Source organism: Henckelia pumila, chromosome 1, assembly GCF_033568475.1.
Source record: "Henckelia pumila isolate YLH828 chromosome 1, ASM3356847v2, whole genome shotgun sequence".
NCBI lineage: Eukaryota > Viridiplantae > Streptophyta > Magnoliopsida > Lamiales > Gesneriaceae > Henckelia > Henckelia pumila.
In genome coordinates, this window is record NC_133120.1 from 99501855 (window position 1) to 99527955 (window position 26101).

Genomic DNA, 26101 nt, shown 5'->3' on the forward strand with positions numbered 1-26101 from the left:
ATTAAATATATATTACGGACATATTTTCAATGCATGCATTCATGAAAAATTTACATGTTATGTTTATGATCAAGTGTTGAGCAAAATATTTTTATGATAGGAATTGAATTAGTGTGACAGCACAGAGGTGGTTATCCACTATTTATGTTAAGAGGTAACTACTACCAGCACAGAGGTGATTTATCACCGCCACGTACGTTGGTTCAGGAGACTGATCAGTCGGCACAGATTTAGTCACACTTACGGATTAGGACCATATTATGTTTCAAAATGTCGTGTTCAACTATATTATGTATGCTTATGTTCAAGAATAAGATCAATGATGTTTATGGCAAGATGATGAAATATTTTATTCATGCATGCATGTACACATATATGTATTAGTATGATTATGTGTTGCATTATTTTTAACCTTGCTATAAAGGGTTAGACATGTTGAGCCCCTAGGATCACTACGCTTATATGGTGCAGGTGAGTCAGATGACTATTATGTTGCTCCTACCGTTGGCGAGGACGTATGAGCGAGCTGGCAGTGGACCCCGTGACCGTTGCCTTAGAGCTTTATTATGTTTGAAATATTTTATCAAGGATTTTAAGCATGTTTCACTTTATTTATGTTTATTTTCGCATGCATGGGTTTGAATTTTGAGTTACAGATTTTTATTAATATTGCATGTTTCAAGATTTTTATTTATTTAAGTTATTATTAAAAGAATTTATTTGTTATTATTATTTCTAAATTTTATACATATATGTATGAGCATATATGTATAGTATTATTTTTAGTATAAAAAAAAATTTTCGCATTTATTAGTAGTAGACGTTTCAAAAATAGTTTTAGAATAAACATATATTAAAAAATAAAATTGTTATAATATTTTATTTTAGAAAATTTTATGTGATTTGGAATTTTTTTAAAAAATAATATTTAATATTTAATGGGTGGAGGATATGATAAAGATTTATTAAAATATTTAAGGATATTTTAGAGAGATAGAATGTTAAAATAAGATCTTTTTGAAAAAAGTACATCCCCTTACTTTTTTAAAAACAGCTTATAATGTGTCAAACAACTTATTTTGACAGTTTATAAGCTGTTTCTAAAAAAATTTACCAAACAGATCCGGAGAGCTTAAAAGCTCTCCCAAACACCCTCTAAGAGATTCTATAGTAATAAACACAATAATCCTACAAAATAAAAAATATACAAAACAATTGTTCATATCTATGTATTGCTTATTCATATTGCATCATGTTTTATTACACTTTTATTCATCTCTCATACATCTCATCCATGAAACCAAACGGTATTTTATAGTATGTATTTATTTTATTGTCTAGAATCTCTAGATAATGATGATGATTATTATTATTAATAATATTATCAATCAGATAAAATTGAATCTTTTTTTTAAAAAAAAAGATTATGTGATATGTATAATGTATAACGTCCCTTGATTTTTTTTTTTTAAAAAAAAGAATTCTAGTTATTATAGATTTTTTTTATCAAATAAATAAAATTATATGTAATTTTTTATCTTAATTTTTATTTTATTAAAATCGATACATTCATATTCACATAAAAAATTGCACCAATCTGCTTACAATCTGTATTATTGTTTTGCTTCAATCAATATAAAATTGCATATATAACCTCAATAGTAGCCTTGCTTCCTATGATAAGTGGACAAAAAGGTTAAAAGTAATTTTTTAAAAAAAAACAAAAACAAAAACAAAAACAAAAATAAAACAAAACAAAATCGGCATCTTCGTTCATGTTTATTTTCAAAACAGCTCCAGCCTCAAATCACCATCTTAATTTGTTTTCTTATTGCTTATCCTATGATTTTCTGAAAACCAAAAAATTCCTTCCTCATGAAACACGTATTGTGCATTGGCTTACTCGTGTCAGTCTAATATTATTCAGTTTCATCACGATATAAAGATACTTTTCGTTTTGGAACGATCGCAAACACAGATAAATTAAAATCGAAGGAGATGAAATCACATTGATAATTAACCAATTCACATTTAGAAAATCTATAAATAACTTTATAAGTAGTAGTAATTACATATGGCATAGAGTGCCACAATATCGTGTTCAAATAAAATCAGTTACGTTACTACAAATTTCGAATTCGAATGACCCCAATTTTCAAAACCAACAATATTTCTTGAATAAGATCAAGAGTTTTTTTTTTCTTTTTTTTTGGGTTCATATTCCCCATGACACAATAAATGATCTCAATTCAAGAAACCATTTATTTTCCACCTGAAAAACTGTATCGAATTGGAACTCTAAAACTGATTAATTAAAGCATTTAAGCCTCTGCATGCTCGTTAAGAAACCAACCCAATTACTAGCTAATAAACAGCTACATGTACACACATGATATACATAATGTATCTGTGTGTTTGTGTTTGCGTTTGTGTGTAATTTGCATGTCTCTGTCTCTGGCGGTCAATGCTGCTGCCCGAAACTGTGAAAGCTAAAGCAATTTCCCGCCGGCGAATGTCGTTCTCTCGTTCACAACGCCTGCTGCCACGTGCTGTCTGCTTTTTTTATTTTTATTATTTTTCCTTTTTTGCATTTTCTTGTTTGGTCCTATATAATTTAATGCGGCCTCTGCCCATTTATTCCTCTCCATCTTTCACTTTCACTATAAAAAAAAAGGAAAAAAAAGGAAAACAAAATCTCAGTGCGTGGGAGAGTGAAAGAAAGATTGATAGATTGAATACGGTATTCAGAGAGAGAGAGAGATGGAACTCGGAGGAAATGGAGGTTTCCATGGCTACCAGAAGCTACCAAGAACAAGCTCTGGTAATTAAATCTTGATTTGGCATGGGGGGTGGTTCGCTTTTTCCTTCTTCTTTTTGTTTTCTTTTAAAAAAAATAATTTTCTGTGTTTGCTTATTGTTGAAATGTTTTTTTCTTTTCAATTTAATTACATATTGCTTCCAGCAAAAACTTTGTAAAATTAATTTCCTTGGATATTGTTTTCTTATAATTCCAAGGAAAAATAAGCCAAGGGTATATATCGATCTCATTTTCTGTCAACATAAAGCTAAACCAACTTAAGAAACACGATTCTAGATTTTTTTTATAAAAAATCTCAAATTCTATTTTTTATTTGCATGCAAATGTGTGGAATGTTTTCCATTTATCGTCTGTCAAAGTTTCTGTACCAAGAATGTCCCAAACCGCAGTAGTACTCTTAATTATTCTGAGAATTAAATTAAATATATATATAAGGGCACGCATGCATGAAATGTTTTCTCCTCCATTTTTCCGTCGAAGCTTTTGAATCCTCGGAATCAGCGCAAGAATTCGAATATCACTAATGGAGGAAGAGTAACATGTGAGGGATTATGCTAATGGTCGACGAATAGCTAGCACTATGTTAAAAAAAAAAAAAGAGACAAATAAGTAACAAGTGGCTTACATGCATGCAACATTCGGCCCACTGGATTCTTTGAAATCACACGTTATACTCATATGCATTTTAAGATACAGCCAAAATCTACTTGTCATTTCCCCACTCTAATCTTACGTTATAACAGAGCCATGAAATTTAGTGGAAAATAAAGAAGGGATTAATTAAATTTTAATCATCCAAGCGGTGTAAAATTATATATATTTTTTTTAAAAAAAAATAAAGCTTTCCCTGAATCTTAATGGTTTGCTTAGTTTTCTTTCATGTGTCGATTACATGACACTTTCTTTTCTGCCACCCCTTTGTATATATGAAATCTCCAGAAATCAGCATGGGGCCGCCGCCGCCGCTTCAAACGAATGCGGAGGAGACCGAATGCACAGTGCGCGAGCAAGACCGGTTCATGCCGATCGCGAATGTAATCCGTATCATGCGGAAGATCCTCCCCCCGCACGCCAAAATTTCGGACGATGCAAAGGAAACGATCCAAGAATGTGTGTCCGAGTACATCAGCTTCATCACCAGCGAAGCCAACGACAGGTGCCAGCGCGAGCAGAGGAAGACCATCACGGCGGAGGACGTGCTGTGGGCCATGAGCAAGCTCGGCTTCGACGACTATATCGAGCCGCTGACCCTCTACCTGCACCGCTACCGCGAGTTCGACGGAGGGGAACGCGGCTCGTTGAGAGGGGAGCCGCCGATGGTCAAGATCAGGGCCGCAGACCATGCTTCTAATTACGGGTTTCCGGGATATCCTCCGCCGGGTTTCCACGTGGCGCATCACCATGGATTCTTCGGAGCTCCGATGATGAGTAGTGGGTTCTTGAAAGATCCGGCCAATGTGGGTCCATCGCAGGGTGCTGCGATGCCATTTACTCAGTGCAAGGAGCAGTTGTAGAAGCTGGAGAAATAATTTATTTTAAGGCTGTTTTAATATGCTTAATTTGTTTTTTATTTTAGTTCAGAGTAAACAGACAAGATCGACTTTGCTTTATGCATGCTCCTATTCTATATGACAATGGTCTTGGTATGAAATTTTAATTTACTCACTATTTTTTTATACAAATTTTTCTTTAGATTTTTTTTTTAAAAAAAATTATGAAGCATGCAAATTAACATATCCATTCATTATTTAACAAACATAATCAATATTAGTAGATGACATACAGGTGAGGTGCGTGTCACATCACAAATAACTTAAAAATTGAACGCCAGGTGCGTGTCACTTAATAAATAAGTTAAAAACTTTCAAGTTTTTGGATTGTCTAAATTTCTTTATCTTTTTTTTTTTTCCAAGAAGAAATTTGTTGTTGTGAATGCGAGAACTTGAGACAAAAAAATTGGAAGAAGTGAGTTACCGTAGGAGTTTGTGGAATGACACTAAAAATGGTTAATATATGTTCCTAACACTTTATAAAATGAAAATATATAGTACACGGTTAATATATATTACTAACATTTAATATAATAGTAAAGGGAAAAGAATCAATATTCAATCAATGTAATAAAAAAAAACATCAAATGTGAGGAAAATATACATGAATATAAATATTGGTTGTTGCAAATTGCAATCCCATGGCCTACATTTTTTTTTTTTTGAAGGTCCATGGCCTACACTTGCAATCTCATTAAAACATAATATTATGAATTGTTGAAAGTGCGATTATTTTATTCTTTCAGGAACTCAAAGTTTTAGGACAAACGCGATTTTAGGACACTGTTTAAACATGATATCAATGCTGTGATGAAGTTGATCGCAGTGATCTTTATTGCCTAATATTTTGTTAACTTGCATGTTTGAGTTTTGTATACTAATTTTAATTTGGCATATATTCTAAATCATTTTAAAGTATAACTTAAGCTGTTTCTTTTGCCAAGCAATTTCGTCAAAAAAAAAACAAAAAAAACAGACCCCGTTAAACACAATAACCAACCCCACGGGGCCAGATTACAAGTATTATTCGACTCTGTTCAATTGGATCAAAAATTTTCTCAATTCCAGTAAATTATCAATCCAGGGTCTAAAAAAATCAAGAGGCATTGTGTATGAATCTTATGAGAAGGGTTTACTAGCTTCCCAGGCAAAAGGGTACAGTTTGAGTTTCAACGCATTGCTTCTTTAACTTCTGATCATCTATCCAAGCACCATCAGTTTCTTCTAGCCTTTTATTATCTTCATTTTCATTGTCTTTCTCTTCCAGTTTTTCAGTACTTTTCTCATCTTCGTATTCACCATTACATTTTCTTTCGTGCCTTTCTTCGTTCTCTTCCCGTTCCGAGACAGCTTCGCATATTTTCCTTTGAGGAATCACCTGAAAAAAAGACTCTTTCCAGTCTTTCATTTCCAAGTACTTCAATATTATCTCTACGACTTGATTCACAGTAAGGACCTGTAGTCTCATACAAAACAAAAAGATTCGTTAATGGAAGAAATGTAAGTGTTTTTATCAGCGAGCTATGGCAGCATAAATAAGGAAATGAGGAGAGAAAAATCAGTTATGTATCAAATCCAAGTTGCAGCTATCAATCTAGTTGCATCATTAATCCATCAGAATGAATATATATAAAGATATCTTCAAACAAATGTGTTACTTGTGTGACGAGAACCTGAACTTGACTTAAATATTTGTGCTGCCTTGGAAAAAAACTGGTATTTCCTAATTCTAACTTCATTATTACATCATGTCTGCCAGACAATGAGGCTGACAAAGAAAGATTTTCTGGATTGTCTTAATTTGAAGCGCTTAACATCTGACAAGAGTATATGTTGAACTTCTAGATATAATCGCCAGCTACATCAACCATACCTCATTGAATACCCAGAAACAAACCAAATGTGAGAAGGTAGAGTAAAAACAAATCACACCTGAGAGCTAGACATCTTTAGGTAATTTCCAATGGGCAGTTTTGCAGTTTTAATGCCTTGCTCTTTTGCTTTCTTCATGGTAATGCCTTTCCAACGGTTGCGATCTACCAAGCCACCAATGATGTAAATGGCCTTCGAATCAAGTTCATCCAACACAATTTCAGAATCGGCAGTGAGGTAAACCAAATTCTCTCTTTGATCTAGAAAAGATTCAAAATAAGATTGATCCTTCTTCTCGATTATCCACCTATCATATCCTGGGATCTGTTGAAGCTGGTTATGCATTTCTCCTTGGCATCCTGTCAGCCAAAGATGGGCCGGTGAGGCACACCTTCCATTAATTGAATAACAATACATTATCTGCAACCATCAGTAATGATTAGCTCATCCTAGAAGCTAGAAATCTAAAAACAGATATATTAATTGCATGCACAACCTTTAAAAAATTTCGATTAAAAACTTTTAGTAAACTCACTCTAAAATCAGATGCATGAGCTCATAAATTCATAATACACTCAGGACACTATTGTTCAAACTCTGCCAATGATATCTAACCTAACCAAAATAGGAGCTAAGCAACAGCAAAGTAGGAACATAACACTCCCAAATTAACTATGATGCTGGGAAACTGAAGTCATAATATAACACTGAATTTCAACAAAGAGTTGACCATTGCAGATGGCGTATTAAGCAGGTGGACTAAACTAAATAAATAAAGACGAGTTTAAGACTGCAACCGATCTGGTCAGGTTTGAATGCTCTTTTTATGCCCCTTTACATGCAGGGATAATGGAAGTGCTTTAACAGACTGCTAATGAAGTGAACTAGGACATAAACTTCAACACCCCTTAAAACTTTTTTCAAGCAGTGTTGGCGAATGATGTTTGGAATTTCGGAAAAAATGTAGGAGCCTAGAAGGCAAAGCAGCCAATTCCGAATGTCAAACTTAAACATGAACAAGATGGTAACTTTTTGTACAATATGGATAATTCACAACATTAGGTTCCTTCTGGTTTTTAATATATTCGAAAGACCAAAGTAAAAGCCAAATCTGATTTAGGTTGAATTTTTTTATGTGAAATCTAGTTCATAGACTAATCCATCACGATATATTTTTCCGTAAATTCACATCTCCTGCGCAGTATTATTCTCGAGTTTCAATAACATCCCAAGAAACAAACATGCTCATTAGGTTTCACATAAGAAAGAAACTGAAGATACCTGCTGCACAAGGCTATGAAGCTCCGCAGAGCTCATGAGATGGGCAAACTCAAGATCGATAACGACATTTTGCCCATTAAATTTCGCTTCATTAAGCCTCTCGATTTTCCTCCCTCTTTCCTCCGAACGCTGGTCCATTCGCTCTTTCCTCAACCCTTTCCTCCCCTCAGTCAATTTCTCCCTCTCTTCTTCCCCAACGCTGGCCAATTTTTCGTCCCATTCCTTACGCCTCTGTTCGGCCACCTTCTTCTTTTGATCCTTCATCTGCGCCTTCTTTTCGGCTTTCTTCGCCTCGTATCGCTGCTGCTTGAGAAGCTTCTTCTGGGCGTTCTTCGAAATTGGGTTCGTGGGGGTGTTTTGGTCATCTCTCGGAGAACACGCGGTTGCTTCCATTTGTACCAAATTTGCAGCTCTTGGGAGATTCGCGGCAGACTTAGCGCAGCGGAGCTCGGCGGCGGGGTACGGAGGAGGGACTGACTGAATTTGGGAAGAGGGCGCAGGCGCGATACATAAACCTCTGCAGGATATGCAGTAATGCACCATTCGGGTGGAAGCCTTTTCACGGCGTCGTACCGGAGAAAAAAGTTTAAATAGTGATTATTATTATTGTTATTATTATTTTAGGCTCAAATAAATCAAGGTAGTGGTTGTTAGGAAATAGAAGTTTAAATATAAAATTTAATTTTTGGAAAATAATAATTTTCAAACTTAATTTTGGTTAAATGACCCTCGTATTCTAAACTATATAAAATTGATCTTTTTTAATTATTTAAATGGATACTCATGCGATTAAAAATGTATTTAAATAATAATTATTATAGTATTATGAGTATTGTATTAAAATTATTTTTTTATAACATGAATGGTTGAAAAAAATACATAAGATTAATACAAATATTAGAAATGATAAAATTTGTATAAATGCAACATTTATGTATAAACAAATTTAGAAAATGCAAATTATATAATGTTAGTATCGAAAGTATGTGTACAAAGGGTGAATACACACTTAAAAATATTTTGAGTACATGAAATGATTTAACAATCTATTTGCAAGTATTTTGTTTGAATCAAAATTTTGCTCGAAAGAACTGATCTGATTTAGGCGGAATGAATCTTCTTGTTAGTTTTACTGCGTAGCTTTGATCTGGTCTGATCATTCCATCTCATCTCATCTTTTCTTCCTATTTAGTGGTGGGCAATCGGATCGGGTAATTCGGGTCCCGACCCAATCCGAAACCGACCGGGTACAAATATCGGGTAAATCGGGTTATTAATCGGGTTCGAATAGTAACCGAACCCGATTAATATTTAGTCGGGTTTGGGTAGTAAAATGCTACCCGAAATACCCGATCGGGTACCCGATTACCCGATTATAATTAATTTTTTATTAAAAAAATATATTATATGGTATGGGCTATTTTTGCGCTTGATAATTGGATAAATCCATTGGTTTAGATTAAACTGATTTGGTGAACCAATCAAATTAGGACAGGGCCATAGAGACGACGTAGTCACGTAGAGGAGGGAACTCGTTCTTCCATGTAAAATCTAAAACTTGAAGGCTTGGTTCAAGATTGTGGTCGTAGAAGATATTGATTCAACCTCAAATTTGGAGAATTGGTTTGAGATTTGGAGTCTGGAGACTTGAGCGTCCAATCAATCGAGTTCCTTTCTCCTCTTTACACTCAATTTTTCAAGTTCCAAGTTTCTGAAATTTTATGCCCTTCGAAAATTAATTCTTCCATTTCATATGCAAACAACAAACATAAGCATCTGTAGGCATACCAGGTTGGGCAAATCTTCAAGGTGTTGTAATGGATAGCCACGGCAGATTGGTAAGCTTGACCAGCGAGAGGCAAAGATCCCATCCGTCTTCTCTTGATCTCTTCTCAACTTCGGGATGCCTAAACTTCGGAGTTGGGTTAATTAGCTTCTCTACTTATCGCACCATTATTTTTTTAAAAACTGATAATCCTAACCCGACCCGATCTCGATCCCGACTTAATCGGTTACCCGACTTGTCGGGTACCCGATGTTATCGGTTCGGTTTCGGGTAGTATAAAACACTATCCGACAAATCGGGTACCCGACCCGAACTATCCGAAATCCGAAATACTCAACCCGTGTCTACCCATATTCCTATATGTTTCTAGATCAAGTGTTTTCATGAGATAACTTTTGTTCTGGTCTTTATGTATCCAGATCGATATATTGATTTGTCTTGATATATGATCGATTTTGAGCTAATGTACTTTGTTCTCAGTTTTGTTCTGATTGATTTGTTCGTTCATCAATTGATTTGCTCGTTCATCAATTGAGTTGCTCGTTCATCACAAAAAAATATAAAGTTATCTTTATCATATAAAATTACAATATTGTTTAAAAAATAAATGATTGTGATGAAATATGATTGAAATTTTATAAATTATATTAAAAAATCATACGATGAGAGAAAATTAGGTCAAATAAATCAATGATATATCATTATGTAATATGATAAATATTTTAAGGATATAAATGTCAACAAGTAATTTTAAACTCAAAGCTAAAAATCAAAAGTTGGAAAAAAAAAAAAAAAGCACTTCATAGAAGCTGAAATTTACAACTTGACATTCACAGAAACTCAAAAGCACTTCATAGAATGTAATAAGTGATTTTTAAAAACTCTCCAAAACACTCCCCGAATCAAAATTGCTCACTACCGGGTGGATTTTTTGTTTTTTTTTTTTGGGTTACTGTTGGCTGGAGTTGTTAAAATCAATGGTTTGCACCATTTTGGAGTTGGGATGGTGAGAATGATAATTCACTCCTCGTCAGGGCATGCTCATAAATTTTCTCTGTTGTTATAGTTACGGCCGGAAAAAACAAAGTCAATGCTCTGGACCCTTAATTGGTCCACCACTACTCCTCGTGCACCAGAATTAATGGTGAAGGTCTTCTCGTCGCGATTCATTATAGATAGGACGATGTTATGGTGGAAAATATAACGTAGTCGACTCTTTCAATCGTTTTTCCTCTTATGTGATAATGGTTCAGTTTTATCTTTTATCCGTCAATCTTTGGGCAATTTATCAAGTCTAATGATGCATCGTTGCATACGTTCGTCAAATAACATAGTTCATGGTCTTGCCTCTCATGGATTATCCCAAAATACACTCCGAGAGTTGGATTTTTTTTGTTTCGTTTTTTTTATGTGTCATTTTGTGAAAAATGACTTGATCACCATTAATGAAATCAAGATTTTTATTTGTTTAAAACAACATAAAAATTCATGTGAGACGATTTCATTGATCAATTTTATGAGACGGATTTCTTAATTGGGTCACCCATAAAAAATATTACTTTTAAGGGAAATTTGGAATTCAGTCCCTAAGTTCAAGAATCAATTAATATTCAATCCCAATGTCAGAAAAATTTTGTTTGAACTCTCTGGTCCCACATTTATTTTCATGTATGAAAATTGGTATAAAATGTTAAATATATGATATTTGAGTATTAACAGTTTCAGATCTGGTAAAAAAAATTAAGATTTTAACATCAAAAGCTTACTGTAGATAAATTTTTATGTACAAAATATTTATATTAAAGCACTTATTCATTTTTAATAAGTACGTACATCTGTATTTTGGAAATTACGATAATTAAATAGTGATTATTATTATTGTTATTATTATTTTAGGCTCAAATAGATCAGGTAGTGGTACTGGTTGTTAGGAAATAGAAGTTTAAATATAAAATTTATTTTTTGAAAAATAATAATTTTTAAACTTATTTTTGATTAAAAATTATATAAAATCGATCTCTTTCGCCATCAAAAATATATTTAAATAATTATTACTATAATAATATGAATATTGTATTAAAATTATTATTTTTATAACATAAATAGTTGAAAAAATACATAAGAATAATACAAATATTAGAAATGATAACATTTGTATAAATGCAACATTTATGTATAAACAAATTCAGAAAATGCAAATTATATAATGTTAGTATCGAAAGTATGTGTAGAGGGTGGTGAATACGCACTTACAAATATTTTGAGTATATGAACTGATTTAACAGCCTATTTGCAAGTATTTTGTTTTAACCAAAATTTTGCTCGAAAGAACTGATCTGATTCAGGTGGAATGAATCTTCCTCGCAAAATTGAACTGTAAATCTAAAGACAGATCAAATATGAAAGTGCAGTAAGTAAAGATAAGGACCACATGATTTTTATGGAAGTTCTAAGTTCAAATTTCTATGTCTCTCCTTCTTCTGTATCCAGAAGGATTTCACTATAAAAGTTTGATGTACACAACGACTTGTACAAATCCATTCCAATCAACCCTTGAAATGAACTCCTAATACCAATTTCATAATACAGATCATAATCATCTGTATGAGTTACAAGTTTAAATTCTCGAAGTAAGATGCTTTGACAAACTGATCTGGATATCACGAAGTGATCTTAATCAATTGATCTGATGTAAGCAGTAAGCTTGAACTCTGTATAAAGAACTTTAATCTGCTGCTTGTCTGACTGCGTGAACTTTCAAATGAAGGCTTGATAATCGTTTAAACTTAGAAGTACGAGAGCAAAAGTTGGCAAAAAATTGTTGATCTCTGAGTAGAATCAATTATTTATTATCAGCTCCTTCTGCAACGTTTAAAAAAATAGCCGGTGGAATGTTTGTCTCTGTTTTATCCGACATTGAAACAGAAGATGACACGTGTCCTCGTACCTTTCCAAATATAGTGGAGAATTTGAATCAGTATCGAGTACGGAGGCTAACGTTTATATCCCAACAACTTTCTTTGTCTTTTTGTCAGTTTTACTGCGTAGTTTTGATCTGGTCTAATCATTCCATCTCATATCATCTTTTCTTCCTATCTGTTTCTATACGAAGTTTTTCATGAGATAAATTTTGTTCAGGTCTTTATGTATCCAGATCGATATATTGATTTGTCTTGATATATGATTGATTTTGAGCTAATGTACTTTGTTCTCGGTTTTGTTCTGATTGATTTGTTCGTTCATCAATTGATCTGCTCGTTCATCAACAAAATTATGAAGTTATCTTTATCATATAAAATTACAATATTATTTTAAAAATAAATGATTGTGATGAAATATGATTGAAATTTTATAAATTCTATTAAAAATCATACGATGAGAGAAAATTAGGTTAAATGAATCAATGATATATCATTATGTAATATGATAAATATTGTAAGGATATAAATATCAACATGTAATTTTAAACTCAAAGCTAAAAATCAAAAGTTGGAAAAAAAACATCACACTCTTGCTTCTAACTTTTGCCTAAAAGTTATAGAAGCTGGAATTTACAACTTGACATTCATATAAACTCAAAAGCATTTCCTATAATCTAATAAGTGATTCCTATAAACTCTCCAAAACACTCCCTGAATAAAAAAATTTCACTATCGGGTGGAGTTTTTGTTTTTGTTTTTGTTTTTGTTTTTTGGGTTACTGTCGGCTGAAGTTGTTAAAATCAATGGTTTGCACCATTTTGGAGTTGGGGTGGTGAGAGTGATAATTCATTCCTCGTCAGGGCATGCTCATAAATTTTGTTCAGAAGAGGGTTCAATTTATATAATATAAAATAAAATACGTATTATATCAACTAAAAACGAACAAAAAAGTCAAGAGATAACTATCAATTCAAATGTGGCTTACCATTGATCTTTATGATATTTAATATTTTGATAATAATTCGTCATACAATCATTTGATAACTTACTAAATATATATTTTTCGATATATACCATCAAAAAGTCATGTAATTATTGATCTATCATTACGTTGCGGATTTGATTTTTCATAATCTTCATAACTTAAAATGTTTTCTCTACTGTTATAGTTACGGCCGAAAAAAACAAAGTCAATGTTCTGGACCCTTAACGGGTCCACCACTACTCCTCGTGCATCAGAATTAATGGTGAAGATCTTCTCGTCGCGATTCATTATAGGTAGGACGATATTATTGTGGAAATATAACGTAGTCGACTCTTTCAATCGTTTTTCCTCTTATGTGATAATGGTTCAGTTTTATCTTCTATCCGTCAATCTCTGGCCTAGTTATCAAGTCTAATGATGCATCGTTGCATACGTTCGTCAAATCACATAACTCATGGTCTTGCCTCTCATGGACTATCCCAAAATACACTCCGAGAGTTGGTTTCTTTTTTTTTTTTGTTTTGTTTTTGTATATGTGCCATTTTGTGAAAAATGACTTGATCACCATTAATGAAATCAAGATTTTTATTTGTTTAAAACAACATAAAAATTTTGTGAGACGGTTTCATGGATCAATTTCGTGAGACGGATTTCTTAATTGGATCACCCATAAAAAGTATTACTTTTCAAGGGAATTTGGAATATAGTCCCTAAGTTCAAGAATCAGTTAAGATTCAATCACAATGTCAAAAAAAAAATTGTTTGAACTCTCTGGTTCCACATTTCTTTTCATGTATGAAAATTGGTATAAAATGTTAAATATATGATATTTGAGTACTAACAGTTGCAGATCTGGTAAAAAAATTTAGATCTTAACATCAAAAGCTTACTTTAGATAAATGTTTATGTACAAAATATTTATATTAAAGCACTTATTCATTTTTAATAAGTACATACATTTGTACGTATTTTGGGAATTACGATAATTAATAATTTGTGTGCACTAATTTAAGAAATTTGAGTACAAAAATATTTAATTTACGTATTTATTTATACATTTATGGTATCAATTACATCAAATAATTTTTTTAAAAAGGATATTTGGGAAAATAGACTTGGTCAATTATATTTTTAAATAATTAACCTCCCTAAGTGTATTTGAAATACACTGCAGAAGGTTATTTTTTAAAAAAAATATTTGACCGAGGTTAGATAATAAAATACCCCCAAATTTAGTACAAAATCATTATCATATTTTCAGTTGTACTGAAATTTCATATGTTTGTACATAATTTTCAATTTATAATACATATTTTTCACTTCGAAAATGATTTGTGGCCCAGAGAGTATAAATTTTTTTTAATGAATTAGGGAGTGCAGGAAAAATAAATTTCTGACAGGAACTGAATCATAAAAAAACATATGGCATGGGGATTTTTTACCAAAAATAACTATAGTATTTAATTCTAAAATATTACTTTTTTTATTATAATTAAATGTGAGTATAATTGACCGACATCATGGATAAATATCCGTGAGACCGTCTCACATAAAACATACACTTAAAAAAATGGATGATTGAGAAATTTAACCTACATATAATATTATTTCAACTTAATCGAATTCTTCTTGGAAAAACGAATCATTTTTTATTTCATTGAGTAGAACTATTAACAAATTATTTAAATTAGTGCACGAGCAAATTTGATTTTTGTGAGACCGTCTAAATTTTATGATACGGATATCCGACTCGATTAGACTCGTAAAAATATTTTTTTTATTGGTAAAAAATCCGACCCATGAAAGTAAATTTTTTTTATTAGTAAAAAATATAGTACAAAGTACGAACGAAACCGATCAATTTCACTAATATAGTTCCGTAATACTGTCTCACTCACATGAGCCTTACTCTAGAACTTTTAATATTTGTAGTACAATTATTTTGTTTTGAAGAAACTATAGGAAATTTTCATTATTTTTACCATTATAATTTCCACCCAACATTTGTAGTAATAAAATCAAACTAAAACTTTTAACGAAAGAGACTGGTGAGCTTCACTGTGGTTTTATACAAGTAATTTTTCGTGGTTTTTGAAAAGGGAAACAAAAGAGGTTATTGGATAACTGCACAAATAAAACCGGCCAATGTTATTATCTAGAAGGAAGATTTTATTTTATTATTTTTTAAAAAAAATTTAAAGAGGGATGATTTTTTATCTTATTTCTTTTTTAGTAAAAAAAGGATGATTTAGATCAACTTTAAAATTGTAAAGGTGTCCTTAGGAATATTTTTTCCTTTACTTAAAAAAAAACAAAACAAAACCAAGAGATCCTTGAATAATTCATTCTAAAAAGAAAATGATTGTCGATATATGGATTTTATTTTTAACCCATTTTATGGTTTTTCCCCCCCAAATGTGCATTTTAAGAGTGTGCTTGTCGTATTGATATGAAATTTTGATCATGAACATGAGTTCTTTCAACGTGAGAGATCACCCATTTTGTCACACATACCCCACGTGATATCGAATCTCAATCATTATTGTCTGCACATGTAGTATGAAACTATCCGTTTACTTTATATCACACCCTATAATATTATCGAAATCACATACTGTATGCATATTTCAATGCTCGTATCCCTCGTGATATTGCATATAAACAATTATTACCCACATGAGCATCGAACTCTCTATTTCGATAAAATATATTTATATAACAAAATATCATATATCATCAAAATTACACATTACATATAACTAACTTTTTTTTTTTGAAAAAACATATAACTAAGTTTTGATAACGTTATTATATTGTATATCTTTTATTTTTAGCTTTTTTTTAATCAAAATATCTCAATCTTTGCTTCTTTTTTTTTTACCAAAATCAAGAGATATTAAAAATCCTACAACATTGAAGGATGCAATTTAATTGGTTTTATTTTAATTTTTAACATATTTTATGACTTATGTTATAATTCTAAAAAATATATATATTTGAGAAGTTTATTTCTTAAAAAAAAAACATGAAAAATTGTTTGTTGTATTAATATGAAAATTCGAGCATAGACCTAAATTCTTTAAAATTTAGGAAATTCATACATTTTAACACCTAGATCCACATTATATTAAATATCGACAGTTTTTACTCATAAGCTAGGTAGCATCGAACTATTCGTTTTAGTTTATATCATAAATGTCATATATCATCGATATCACACACTTTGTGTAACTAATTTTTAATATTAATAGCGGGTTATTTTAAATTTATAAAACCCATTTCTACATAATCACGTCATATGAAATCTAGAACGTTATCACTCATATAGTAGCATCAAAATATTCGTTTTAATAAATAAGCAAATTTTGATCATCTTTGGTATTATATTTTCCCTACCATTTTTCGACCAAAATCTCTCATTATTTACATTAAAAAAATACATAATCAATGGATATTTAAATAATGATTTATATTTTTACCCATCGCATGGGATATCTCTTACAAAATAGCATCTTGGAGAAGTTTGCTCGTCGCATTGGTATGAAAATTCGATCATAAACCTAACTTATTTCAAATGTGAGAGATCTACACGTTGTAATTATGTCCAAATACATGATATTGAACATCGATTATTATTATCTACGGCTAGCATTAAGTTATCCGTTTTAGTTTATATCATACGTGTCATATATTATCTAGAGTACACAAAAATCTATATAACTAACTTTTGATATTGGTGAGTTGTTTCAAAATTATATAACGTATTTCAATGCTCAGACCTCACGTGATATATAATTCAGACCGTTATTAATTTTTCACATGCAGATAGGATCAAACTATCCACTCTAGTAAAATATTTTTATATAACAAATAATAGATATCGATCATATGATCATACAATACCATGTATGACCAAATTTTGATCACGCTTTGATATTATTTTTTTCTTTACAATATAGTGAAAAAATCTCTCATTTTTTACTATTATTTGACCAAAATAAAAAGATATTTGAATAAATAATCCTAAAAAAAACAAAAAAAGGATGGTATTTAATTAATGTTATTTAAACATCTTTAGTGGTATATGTCATACAAACTTGCATTTTTTAGAAGTTTTGTTTGTTGTATTGGCATTAAATTTAGATTCTAAACCTAAATTCTTACAAATGTTGGGGGATCCACACACCAAATCTGACATGAGATTGAATTTCGATAGTTATTTTTCACAAGATAGCGTTAGATGATCTGCTTTAATTTATATAACAAATGCCATATATTATCGAGATAACGTGTTGTGCATAAAATATACATATAACCAAACTTTGATCACGTTTTCTAAAAAATAAATAAATAAATAAATTTAGATTACGCTTTGATATTATTTTGTCTTTAAAATTTTGTACCTAACTCTATTATTCCTTACTAATTTTGACCAAATTCAATAGATATTCAAACACAGAATCCCCAAAATATAAAGGATCATCTTTAATTGGTTTTATTTTTAACTCCTTTTATGTTATATTTCTTACAAAATTGAATTTTTGACCAAATTCAAGATTTTTTTTTTCCATTTTCGAGAACTTGTTTGTTGTATTAATTAATATGAAAGCTCTCTGGTAAAAAAAAAAATTAATATGAAAGCTCGACCATAAACCTAAATTATTTAACACATATACTTATATGATATTGAATCTCAACTGTTATTATCCACAATGTAGCATCGAACTATGAACTATCTGTTTTTTTATTTTACATATGTTCGAGACGCACACTCTATATAACTAACTTTTGTTATTGACAGGTTACTTCAAAATTATATAACGGATTTCAACGTTCACCTAACATGATTTGAAATATATATTGTTATCACTCATATATTAACATCGAACTATCCGTTTTAAGTAAAATGTTTTTTACATCACAAATATCGCATATCATCAAAATCACATACTATGTACGTAACCTACTTTCGATCACATTAATTAATTCTTAACAATTTTTTCTTTTTACCAAAATCAAGATATATTAAAATAAAAAATTATAAGAAATAAAATAAAGATGGTCTTTAATTGGGTTTATTTTAAACCTTTTTTATGACATATTTATTACAAAATTACATATCTGATAAATTTATTATTGTATTATTACAATAATTCGACCCTAAACTAAAATATTTAAAATGTGGGGGATCCACGTGTTTTTACCGCCAATATGATATTTAATTTCGACCGTTATTATCCACAATGTAGCATCGAAATATTCGTTTTACTTTATATCGCAAACTTTTGATATCTGATTGAAACATAATACACAACATAGCAAAACTTTATCATCTTTAGGATTCACGAGAAACAAATTTAAACCAAAGGTTATACTTATTTAGGAGGGAAAAAAGGAAGGAAGAAAAGAAAAGACGCGGGTTGAAAGTGAAAATAACAACATTTCGAAGGCCATAATTGTAAAAAAAATCAATTAAGTATCGACTTTTTAACTGTGGGTGGGGAACCCCGGAACGGTCGCTCTTCCTCACTAGTTAGAAACATCCCATAAAAGGAAAAAATGAGGGATATAGACCTGATCTAGTTTTTAATTCAATAGATAGACCTCAAATAAAAATATATTATTTTCTATCTCCTGCTTTTTCCATTCTTCTTTTCTCTTTTTTTTTTTCCTTTTTCTTATATCGTTTTTTTAGACCCAACAAACGGTCGACCATGCTGGGTCGACCCAACTAGCAGCAGGTCGACCCAGCATGGTCGACCCAACCAGAAGCATGGTCGACCCAAGTTGGGTCGACCATGCTTCTTTGCTTAGTTGCGTCGACCGCGTGGGTCGACCTAGTCGACTGCTTGGGTCGACCAAGCCTGGTGGACCCAAATCATTATATATATATTTTATTGTTTAATATTATTATTAAAAATATTGGAGGCTTAGTGCTCAGAATCTAGGAGGAGAGAGGAGAACAGAGTTCGAATCTTGGAGAGGAGAGAGACAAAAAAAAGACCAAACTATCCTTAATGAGGTCATTTGAATAAATTAAAAAGTCAAAAGTCCCTTTTATTGAATTGAAAACAAGACCAAACCTATATAATTAAATTGTTCTAAAAAAAGCCCCAATTCACACACACAGTAGAACACACTGAAAAAACGCAGTGAATCCTGCTAATTGAAACTCCAAGGTGCGAGGAATTTTGAATTCCATGGCCCTAAAGCAGCTGCCACAGCAGCTGAGAGAGCTGGGTGCGAAGCTGGAAAACCCTCCAGCTTCGAAAGACGCTCTCATTAAGGTCTTGAAGGTAAAAGGTTTTCCGTTTTCAATTTAGATACCTCGCTTGCGTTTGAATTATGGCGGAAGCATGTTTTTATGCTGTTTTTGACGTGTTCCGTGCGAAGTTATAGCTGTGGATTTATGTTTGTTTCATTTTGAAAGTTGAGGCTTCGTGAGATTGGTGGGGAATTAGGGTTCCTTCGCGGAACTATTCAGCTTAATTGTTCGTGGGAAACAAAAAATTCGAGTCTTTGTATTTCAAGTTTGTAACCTCTGCCGTGTTGTGGTTGTCCTTTTTTGTATGCCCATGAGGTTAACTTGCAGGGGCATGCTGTTGTTTTGATCGAGCATGACTTGGTGCTTGTTGGGGTTCAATGATGATTTTTTTACAGGGTCTGAATCTGACTGTTTTGCTTCACTCATTTTCTTTTGTCCTCGTTCTTTTTAGGTGGTGGGTGGGGGATGGGGCAAGAATGTTTAATTTTTTTTCTTAAGTCTCAAACTAACCGTGAGTATTAGGTTTTCAGGGGGACTGAAGGCTTCATCTTTATAAAAGTCTTACTTTGAATAATATTACTAATAGCAAATCTTCTTATTTTGGGTTATATTTTACCAGTAATTTTTATTTATGTCTTTGTCTTATCGTGGGGACTTTTAAAACATGTGACTGTAAACAAGGAAAATCACTGGATTCTGCAATTATTCTCTTGATTCCTTGAAGACCGCGTTTCCAAATTTTTATGCGGTGTTTGTGCATGTGTGCATTTATGCGAAACAGAGAAGAATATGAACACTTTTGCATAGCATCGAATTAAATGGACAAAGCAAAAGTCACGTAGAAGGGAGAATCTGAGAATCATGCATTTGATGATGAAGGCCTCATGTGTCCCTACACCAATGATTTGTTTTATAAATTGATATGGTTTAGTGTGGACGTTGAACAAAACACCTTTATAATTTAGCGTAGTGAGACACATATAGGGCTTTAAAACCAGGTGTCTTGAGAATATTTTGAGTTCTTTTATCATCCGGGGTCGTTTGTCTTGTTAGAAACTCATTTCCGGTTAGCTCCTTCCCCAATCTTAGTGAAATTTATGTATCTATGCTCTAGCAGTCTAGCTTATGTAGTGACTTCTAACTCCTGAAATCTTGATTTGTTTAATTCGCAATCCGTGACCACCCATTTAATCGGTGATGTCCACTCATCCTTGAATTCTTGTTTTGTCTGTATATATCTATACAGATAAGTTTGATGATTACTTTGGTTTTGCATGACCCACAAATTTGGTTTCACAAACTTAAAATTTTACTCGACGCCGATGGACTGACTATAGAACTGGAAGTGTTTTGTGTCATTTGCTTCCATCAAGTTATTGGGACTCTCAACTGATTGCTTTGCGCAATAACATTTATAAATGTCTCCTTCACATGCAGCAAGGTGCATCATGTCTTTCCGAACTAGATCAATCACCATCAAAGCCTGTAATGGACTCTATGGATGCTTTTTTAACTTCTATCGCCAAGCCAGAACTTGTAAAGCATCAGGATCGAGAGGTTAAGCTATTTGTAGCTGTTTGTATCTGTGAAATAACTCGAATTACTGCACCAGAGGCTCCTTATGATGACGATGTTCTGAAGGTACATCTCATTTAAAATAACGAGCAAATGGAGGTATCAACTCAGGATATTCTAATCGATTGCCATTTAATCTGTTACAGGATATTTTTGAGTTGATTGTGGGTACACTCAGTGGCTTAAAAGATATAAACGGCCCATCATTTGGAAGGAGAGTAATAATTCTTGAAACGCTGGCAAGATATAGATCATGTGTCGTGATGCTGGATCTTGAATGCGACGATCTTGTAAATGAAATGTTTCATACTTTCTTCAAAGTTGTTAGGTACGGTCCATCTGATATTTACATCTTATCCACAGTCAAATCATGTCTATTCATGAGGCTCTTGCCAGCTTATTATGTCTCTATGAATGTTGTTCCATTTCAGACAAAGTTTGTTATGTTTTTCAGATATTTCATACATGCGCACAAAATGAAATGCTCTGCCTCTTGATTGTTTGTTAACTTTCTTTCTTCATTCAGTCACTGATAGATGCACTTACGTTGATTTATCATATAATTCTTGTTCAGTTTAAATGTTTGAATATTTTGAAAAATATGTTGAATTATGGTACACTACTTGCCTGCAAAGACCTGAGGGGGGGATGGGAGAGTGTTAATTACTTTTATATCCGTTCCTTTGTGTGTGAGAGCTGCTGGTTAAATTAAGATGCTGTAAAATAACATTCGGGACATTTATTTGGATATTCACTGACTCTGGGTTTGGGGTGGATGTGGGGGAGACCTAAAGACATCCTTTTCGATGCAAAGTTCTCAACCTGTTGTAAAAGCGGAAAGAGAATATATGATGCTGTCAAAATGATACCGCACATCTAATCTTGCAGCATAATTTGAACTTATATTGCTACAGAATTGAATGCAGTTGCTCTATGCAGCTTGTGAATTTAACTTTAAATATTGCCATACAGAAGTTAACTCCTGATAAAATTTTCATTAAAACAAAGTTACATCTTTTGAGATAATTGATATGGATGCTTTATGACGGCTTTACAGTGCGTATTGACTTAATGATGTGTTATTTCTCCACATGCAGTGATGAGCATCCTGAGAATGCTTTGACTTAAATGCAGACAATTATGGAGGTTCTCTTCAAAGAAAGTGAGGATGTACCCGAGAACCTTTTACTTATTATACTGTCAGCTTTAGGCCCAAACAAGGAGGTAAGAATTCATGGTTTGTCCTCACAGAAAGTTCACCAATTCGAATGCCTTTTCGACAAGAGTTTAACTTTGAAACTTTTGCTGCTAGAACGTAAACTCAGCTGCAAGAAGGCTTGCTATGAATGTGATAGAGCATTGTGCGGGGAAACTGGAACCTGGCATAAAACAGTTTCTTATTTCATCAATGTCTGGAGACAAAAAGTTCCTGAATTCTGAGATTAATTATCATGGAGTACTCTATGATGTTTACCGTTGCGCTCCTCAAATCTTATCTGGAGTTGTTCCTTATCTTACTGGAGAGCTTCTGGTAATAATACTCGAATTCTTTTGTGTTTTTATCGGCAAACAAAATGTTCAGAATGCAATGACTTCCTAGATTATGTTTTTCTTCCTGAATGTGAGGGAATGATAGCATCTGTATTGTTCTTTTAGAGTAAGCATCAGTAACTGATTGTGATGGGGTATCTATTTTTAGAGTTATTTTCATAGATCTTCTACTTGTCATAGTTGGATATGCTTGACATCAACAGAGTGATCAGCTGGACATTCGTTTGAAAGCAGTGGGATTAGTGGGCGACCTCTTTACTCTGCCAGGATCTACTATTTCTGACTCATTCCAGCCTGTGTTTTTGGAGTTTTTGAAAAGGATGACTGATAGAGTGGTGGAGGTCAGAATGTCTGTCCTTGAGCATGTCAAGATTTTTCTTCTGGCAAATCCTTCACGAGTCGAAGCTCCTCAAATAATCTGTAAGGAGTTTTGTTACAGCTGTTGCAAACTATATAATTGTGTTGTATTGAATTCTCACTATTTAATATTTTCCAGCTGCACTTAGTGATCGATTGTCAGATTATGATGAAAATCTTCGTAAACAAGTTGTATGCGTTGTTTGTGATGTGGCATGCCATGCCCTATCATCTATACCGGTTGAAACTATCAAGCTGGTAGCGGAACGCCTATGTGATAAATCTGTACGTTTGCTTGTTTTTGTATGTGCATCCTTTTGGTGGTTCATAACTTAAAATGTTTTCTCTACTGTTATAGTTACGGCCGGAAAAAAACAAAGTCAATGCTATGGACGTCCCTTAATATGGGTCCACCACTACTCCTCGTGCACCAGAATTAATGGTGAAGGTCTTCTCATCGCGATTCATTATAGGTAGGACAATGTTATGGTGGAAATATAACGTACTTGACTCTCTCAATCGTTTTTCCTCTTATGTGATAATGGTTCAGTTTTATCTTTTATCTTGTCAATCTTTGGCCTAGTTATCAAGTCTAATGATGCATCGTTGCATACGTTCGTCAATCACATAGCTCATGGTCTTGCCTCTCATGGACTATCCCAAAATACACTCCGAGAGTTGGATTTTTTTTTTGTTTCATTTTTTTTGTGTCATTTTGTGAAAAATGACTTGATCACCATTAATGAAATCAAGATATTTATTTGTTTAAAACAACATAAAAATTTTCTGTGATACGATTTCATGGATCAATTTCGTGACGGATTTCTTAATTTCTTAATTGGGCCACCCATAAAAAATATTAATTTTAAGGGGAATTTGGAATTCAGTTCCTAAGTTCAAAATTCAGTTAATATTCAATTCCACTGTCAGAAAAATTTTGTTTGAACTCTCTGATCCCACAATTCTTTTCATGTATGAAAATTGGTATAAAATGTTAAATATATGATATTTGAGTACTAACAGTTTCAGATTTGATAAACAAATTAAGATCTTAACATCAAAAGCTTACTGTAGATTAATGTTTATGTACAAAATATTTATATTAAAGCACTTATTTATTTTTAATAAGTACATACATTTGTATTTTGGGAATTACGATAATTAAAAATTTGTGTGCACTAATTTAATAAAATCGAGTACAAAAATATTTAATTTACGTATTAATTTATATATTTATGGTATCAATTACTTCAAATATTTTGAGGGGATATTTGGAAAAATAGACTTGGTCAAATATTTTTTAAAAATTTAACCTCCCTAAGTGTATTTCAAATATATTGCAGAAGATCTTTTTTTTTTTAATATTTGACCGATGTTAGATAATTAAATACCCCCAAATTGAGTATAAAATCATTATTTATATTTTCAGTTGTACTGAAATTTCATATGTTTGTACATGATTTTCATTTTTTCATACATATTTTTCACTTCGAAAATGATTTGCGGGCCCATAGAGTATAAATTTTTTTTTATGAATTATGGAGTGCTGGAAAAAAAATTTCTGACAGGAACTGAATCATAAACAAACATATGGCATGTGGATTTTTTACCAAATAATTATAGTATTTAATTCTAAAAGTATTACTTTTTATTATAATTAAATATGAGTATAATTGATCGATCTCACAGATAAATATCTGTGAGACCATTTCACATGAGACTTACACTTAAAAAAATGGATGATTGAGAAATTTATAACCTACATATAATATTAGTTCAACTTAATCGAATTATTCTTGGAAAAACGAATCATTTTTTATTTCATTGAGTAGAACTATATATTAACAAAATAAATTATTTAAATTAGTGCACGGAAAATTTGATTTTTGTGAGACCGTCTAAATTTTATGATACGAATCTTCGACTCAATTCGACCCATGAAAGTATTTTTTTATTGGTAAAAAATATAATACGAACGAAACCGATAAGTTTCACTAATATAGTTCCGCAATACTGTCTCACTCACATGAGGCTTACTCTAGAACCCCCGAAAATTTTAAAAATAATTAGCATTATATATCAATTTTAATTAAATGTGTATATATATTTTATTTATCTAACCAACCTTTAACTTGCGCATTTAGCCTAGACTAGATGACAATTGCTTTTATTCAAAGCTTAGGAGACCACGGTTCGAATCCTCTTATGCAAATTTCAAATTTTTTTATTTTTATTTTTTTTTGGGCTCAAGTATTTATTTACAGTTCTTCAATTTTTTAAATTGGGTAGTTTTAATGATTGAATGATAATGTCTATTATTAAGCCTTATTTAAATTGAAGTATTTTTTTTTATGTATTGAGGTTAGCCGTTGATATTTCTTATAAAACCAAAAGTTTTGTTTTAATTAAATTTTTTTAACTCACTTTTTTAGTACTGAAAAAGGTCTAAAAATTAGTTTAAAAAACTTACTTAATTCTCAACTTTAAATTACATTTTAAAAATAAAATATAAAATGATTCAAAAAATTAGGATTTTTATTAAGTTCAATTTTGATTTCGCTAATAATGACAGATCTGTGTGGACCTCGAACAAAAATTTCTCAATTATTTTTCTTTGTATATATCTCACACTCAATTCAGACAATTTTAGAAAAATAACGCATATACCACAAGTCAAAAGAGCGAAAATAATAGTCATCACTGAAAATTGGTAGCTCCGACAACGCCACACATTGTCGTCACTTAATATACGGCCCCACCAAACCTTATATCCTGGATCCGCCCCTGACTCTAGAACTTTTAATATTTGTACTACCATTATTTTGTTTTGAAGAAACTATAGGAAATTTTCATTATTTTTACCATTATAATTTCCACCCGACATTTGTAGTAATATTCAAAATAAAACTTTTAACGAAAGAGACTGGTGAGCTTCGCTATGGTTTTATACAAGTAATTTTTCGTGGTTTTTGAAAAGGGAAACAAAAGAGGTTATTGGATAACTGCACAAATAAAACCGGCCAATGTTATTATCTAGAAGGAAGATTTTATTTTATTATTTTTTAAAAAATATTTAAAGAGGGATGATTTTTTTATCTTTTTTTATTGTAAAAAAGGGATGATTTAGATCAACTTTAAAA

At 31.9% G+C, this 26101-nt stretch overlaps 3 protein-coding genes across 5 annotated transcripts; 2 read left to right on the forward strand and 1 right to left on the reverse strand.

The window, feature by feature from the left end:
• The first annotated feature begins 2760 nt into the window (after nucleotides 1-2760).
• On the forward strand, nucleotides 2761-4332 carry LOC140876448 (nuclear transcription factor Y subunit B-6-like). The gene is made up of 2 exons (XM_073280421.1): nucleotides 2761-2821; nucleotides 3758-4332. The coding sequence occupies exons 1-2, from the start codon at nucleotides 2761-2763 to the stop codon at nucleotides 4330-4332; spliced, it is 636 nt and encodes a 211-aa protein (XP_073136522.1).
• Nucleotides 4333-5330: 998 nt separating this feature from the next.
• Nucleotides 5331-9653, reverse strand: LOC140876439 (tRNA (guanine(9)-N1)-methyltransferase). 2 transcript variants are annotated; one of them, XM_073280399.1, is made up of 4 exons: nucleotides 9310-9653; nucleotides 7522-8076; nucleotides 6301-6660; nucleotides 5331-5824 (listed from the first exon to the last, which is right to left on the reverse strand). In XM_073280399.1, the coding sequence occupies exons 2-4, from the start codon at nucleotides 8062-8064 to the stop codon at nucleotides 5504-5506; spliced, it is 1224 nt and encodes a 407-aa protein (XP_073136500.1). In that variant the 5' UTR covers nucleotides 8065-8076; nucleotides 9310-9653; the 3' UTR covers nucleotides 5331-5503. The 2 variants fall into 2 exon arrangements, with proteins under 2 accessions (XP_073136500.1, XP_073136511.1); XM_073280410.1 differs by lacking the exon at nucleotides 9310-9653 and having other exon boundaries at nucleotides 7522-8219.
• A 9669-nt stretch (nucleotides 9654-19322) lies between these two features.
• On the forward strand, nucleotides 19323-23685 carry LOC140876079 (sister chromatid cohesion protein PDS5 homolog A-like). 2 transcript variants are annotated; one of them, XM_073279933.1, is made up of 8 exons: nucleotides 19323-19509; nucleotides 20916-21119; nucleotides 21200-21381; nucleotides 22151-22277; nucleotides 22366-22584; nucleotides 22808-23024; nucleotides 23101-23246; nucleotides 23320-23685. In XM_073279933.1, exons 4-8 carry the CDS (start codon nucleotides 22182-22184, stop codon nucleotides 23362-23364), a joined length of 723 nt encoding a protein of 240 aa, XP_073136034.1. In that variant the 5' UTR covers nucleotides 19323-19509; nucleotides 20916-21119; nucleotides 21200-21381; nucleotides 22151-22181; the 3' UTR covers nucleotides 23365-23685. The 2 variants fall into 2 exon arrangements, 1 of the variants encoding a protein (XP_073136034.1); XR_012148657.1 differs by lacking the exons at nucleotides 23101-23246; nucleotides 23320-23685 and having other exon boundaries at nucleotides 22785-22918.
• The last annotated feature ends 2416 nt before the right edge of the window (nucleotides 23686-26101 follow it).

Excerpts from the sequence above, each read along its gene's own strand:
- LOC140876448 (XM_073280421.1), top strand. The coding sequence starts at position 2,761 with ATGGAACTCGGAGGAAATGGAGGTTTCCATGGCTACCAGAAGCTACCA. Across the intron at positions 2,822-3,757 it reads GCTACCAAGAACAAGCTCTG|AAATCAGCATGGGGCCGCCG; the intron begins GTAATTAAATCT and ends TGAAATCTCCAG.
- LOC140876439 (XM_073280399.1), bottom strand. The coding sequence starts at position 8,064 with ATGGTGCATTACTGCATATCCTGCAGAGGTTTATGTATCGCGCCTGCG. Across the intron at positions 6,661-7,521 it reads TTCATAGCCTTGTGCAGCAG|ATAATGTATTGTTATTCAAT; the intron begins GTATCTTCAGTT and ends TGATGGTTGCAG. Across the intron at positions 5,825-6,300 it reads TAAAGATGTCTAGCTCTCAG|GTCCTTACTGTGAATCAAGT; the intron begins GTGTGATTTGTT and ends ATGAGACTACAG.
- LOC140876079 (XM_073279933.1), top strand. The coding sequence starts at position 22,182 with ATGCAGACAATTATGGAGGTTCTCTTCAAAGAAAGTGAGGATGTACCC. Across the intron at positions 22,278-22,365 it reads CTTTAGGCCCAAACAAGGAG|AACGTAAACTCAGCTGCAAG; the intron begins GTAAGAATTCAT and ends TTTTGCTGCTAG. Across the intron at positions 23,025-23,100 it reads CGAAGCTCCTCAAATAATCT|CTGCACTTAGTGATCGATTG; the intron begins GTAAGGAGTTTT and ends AATATTTTCCAG.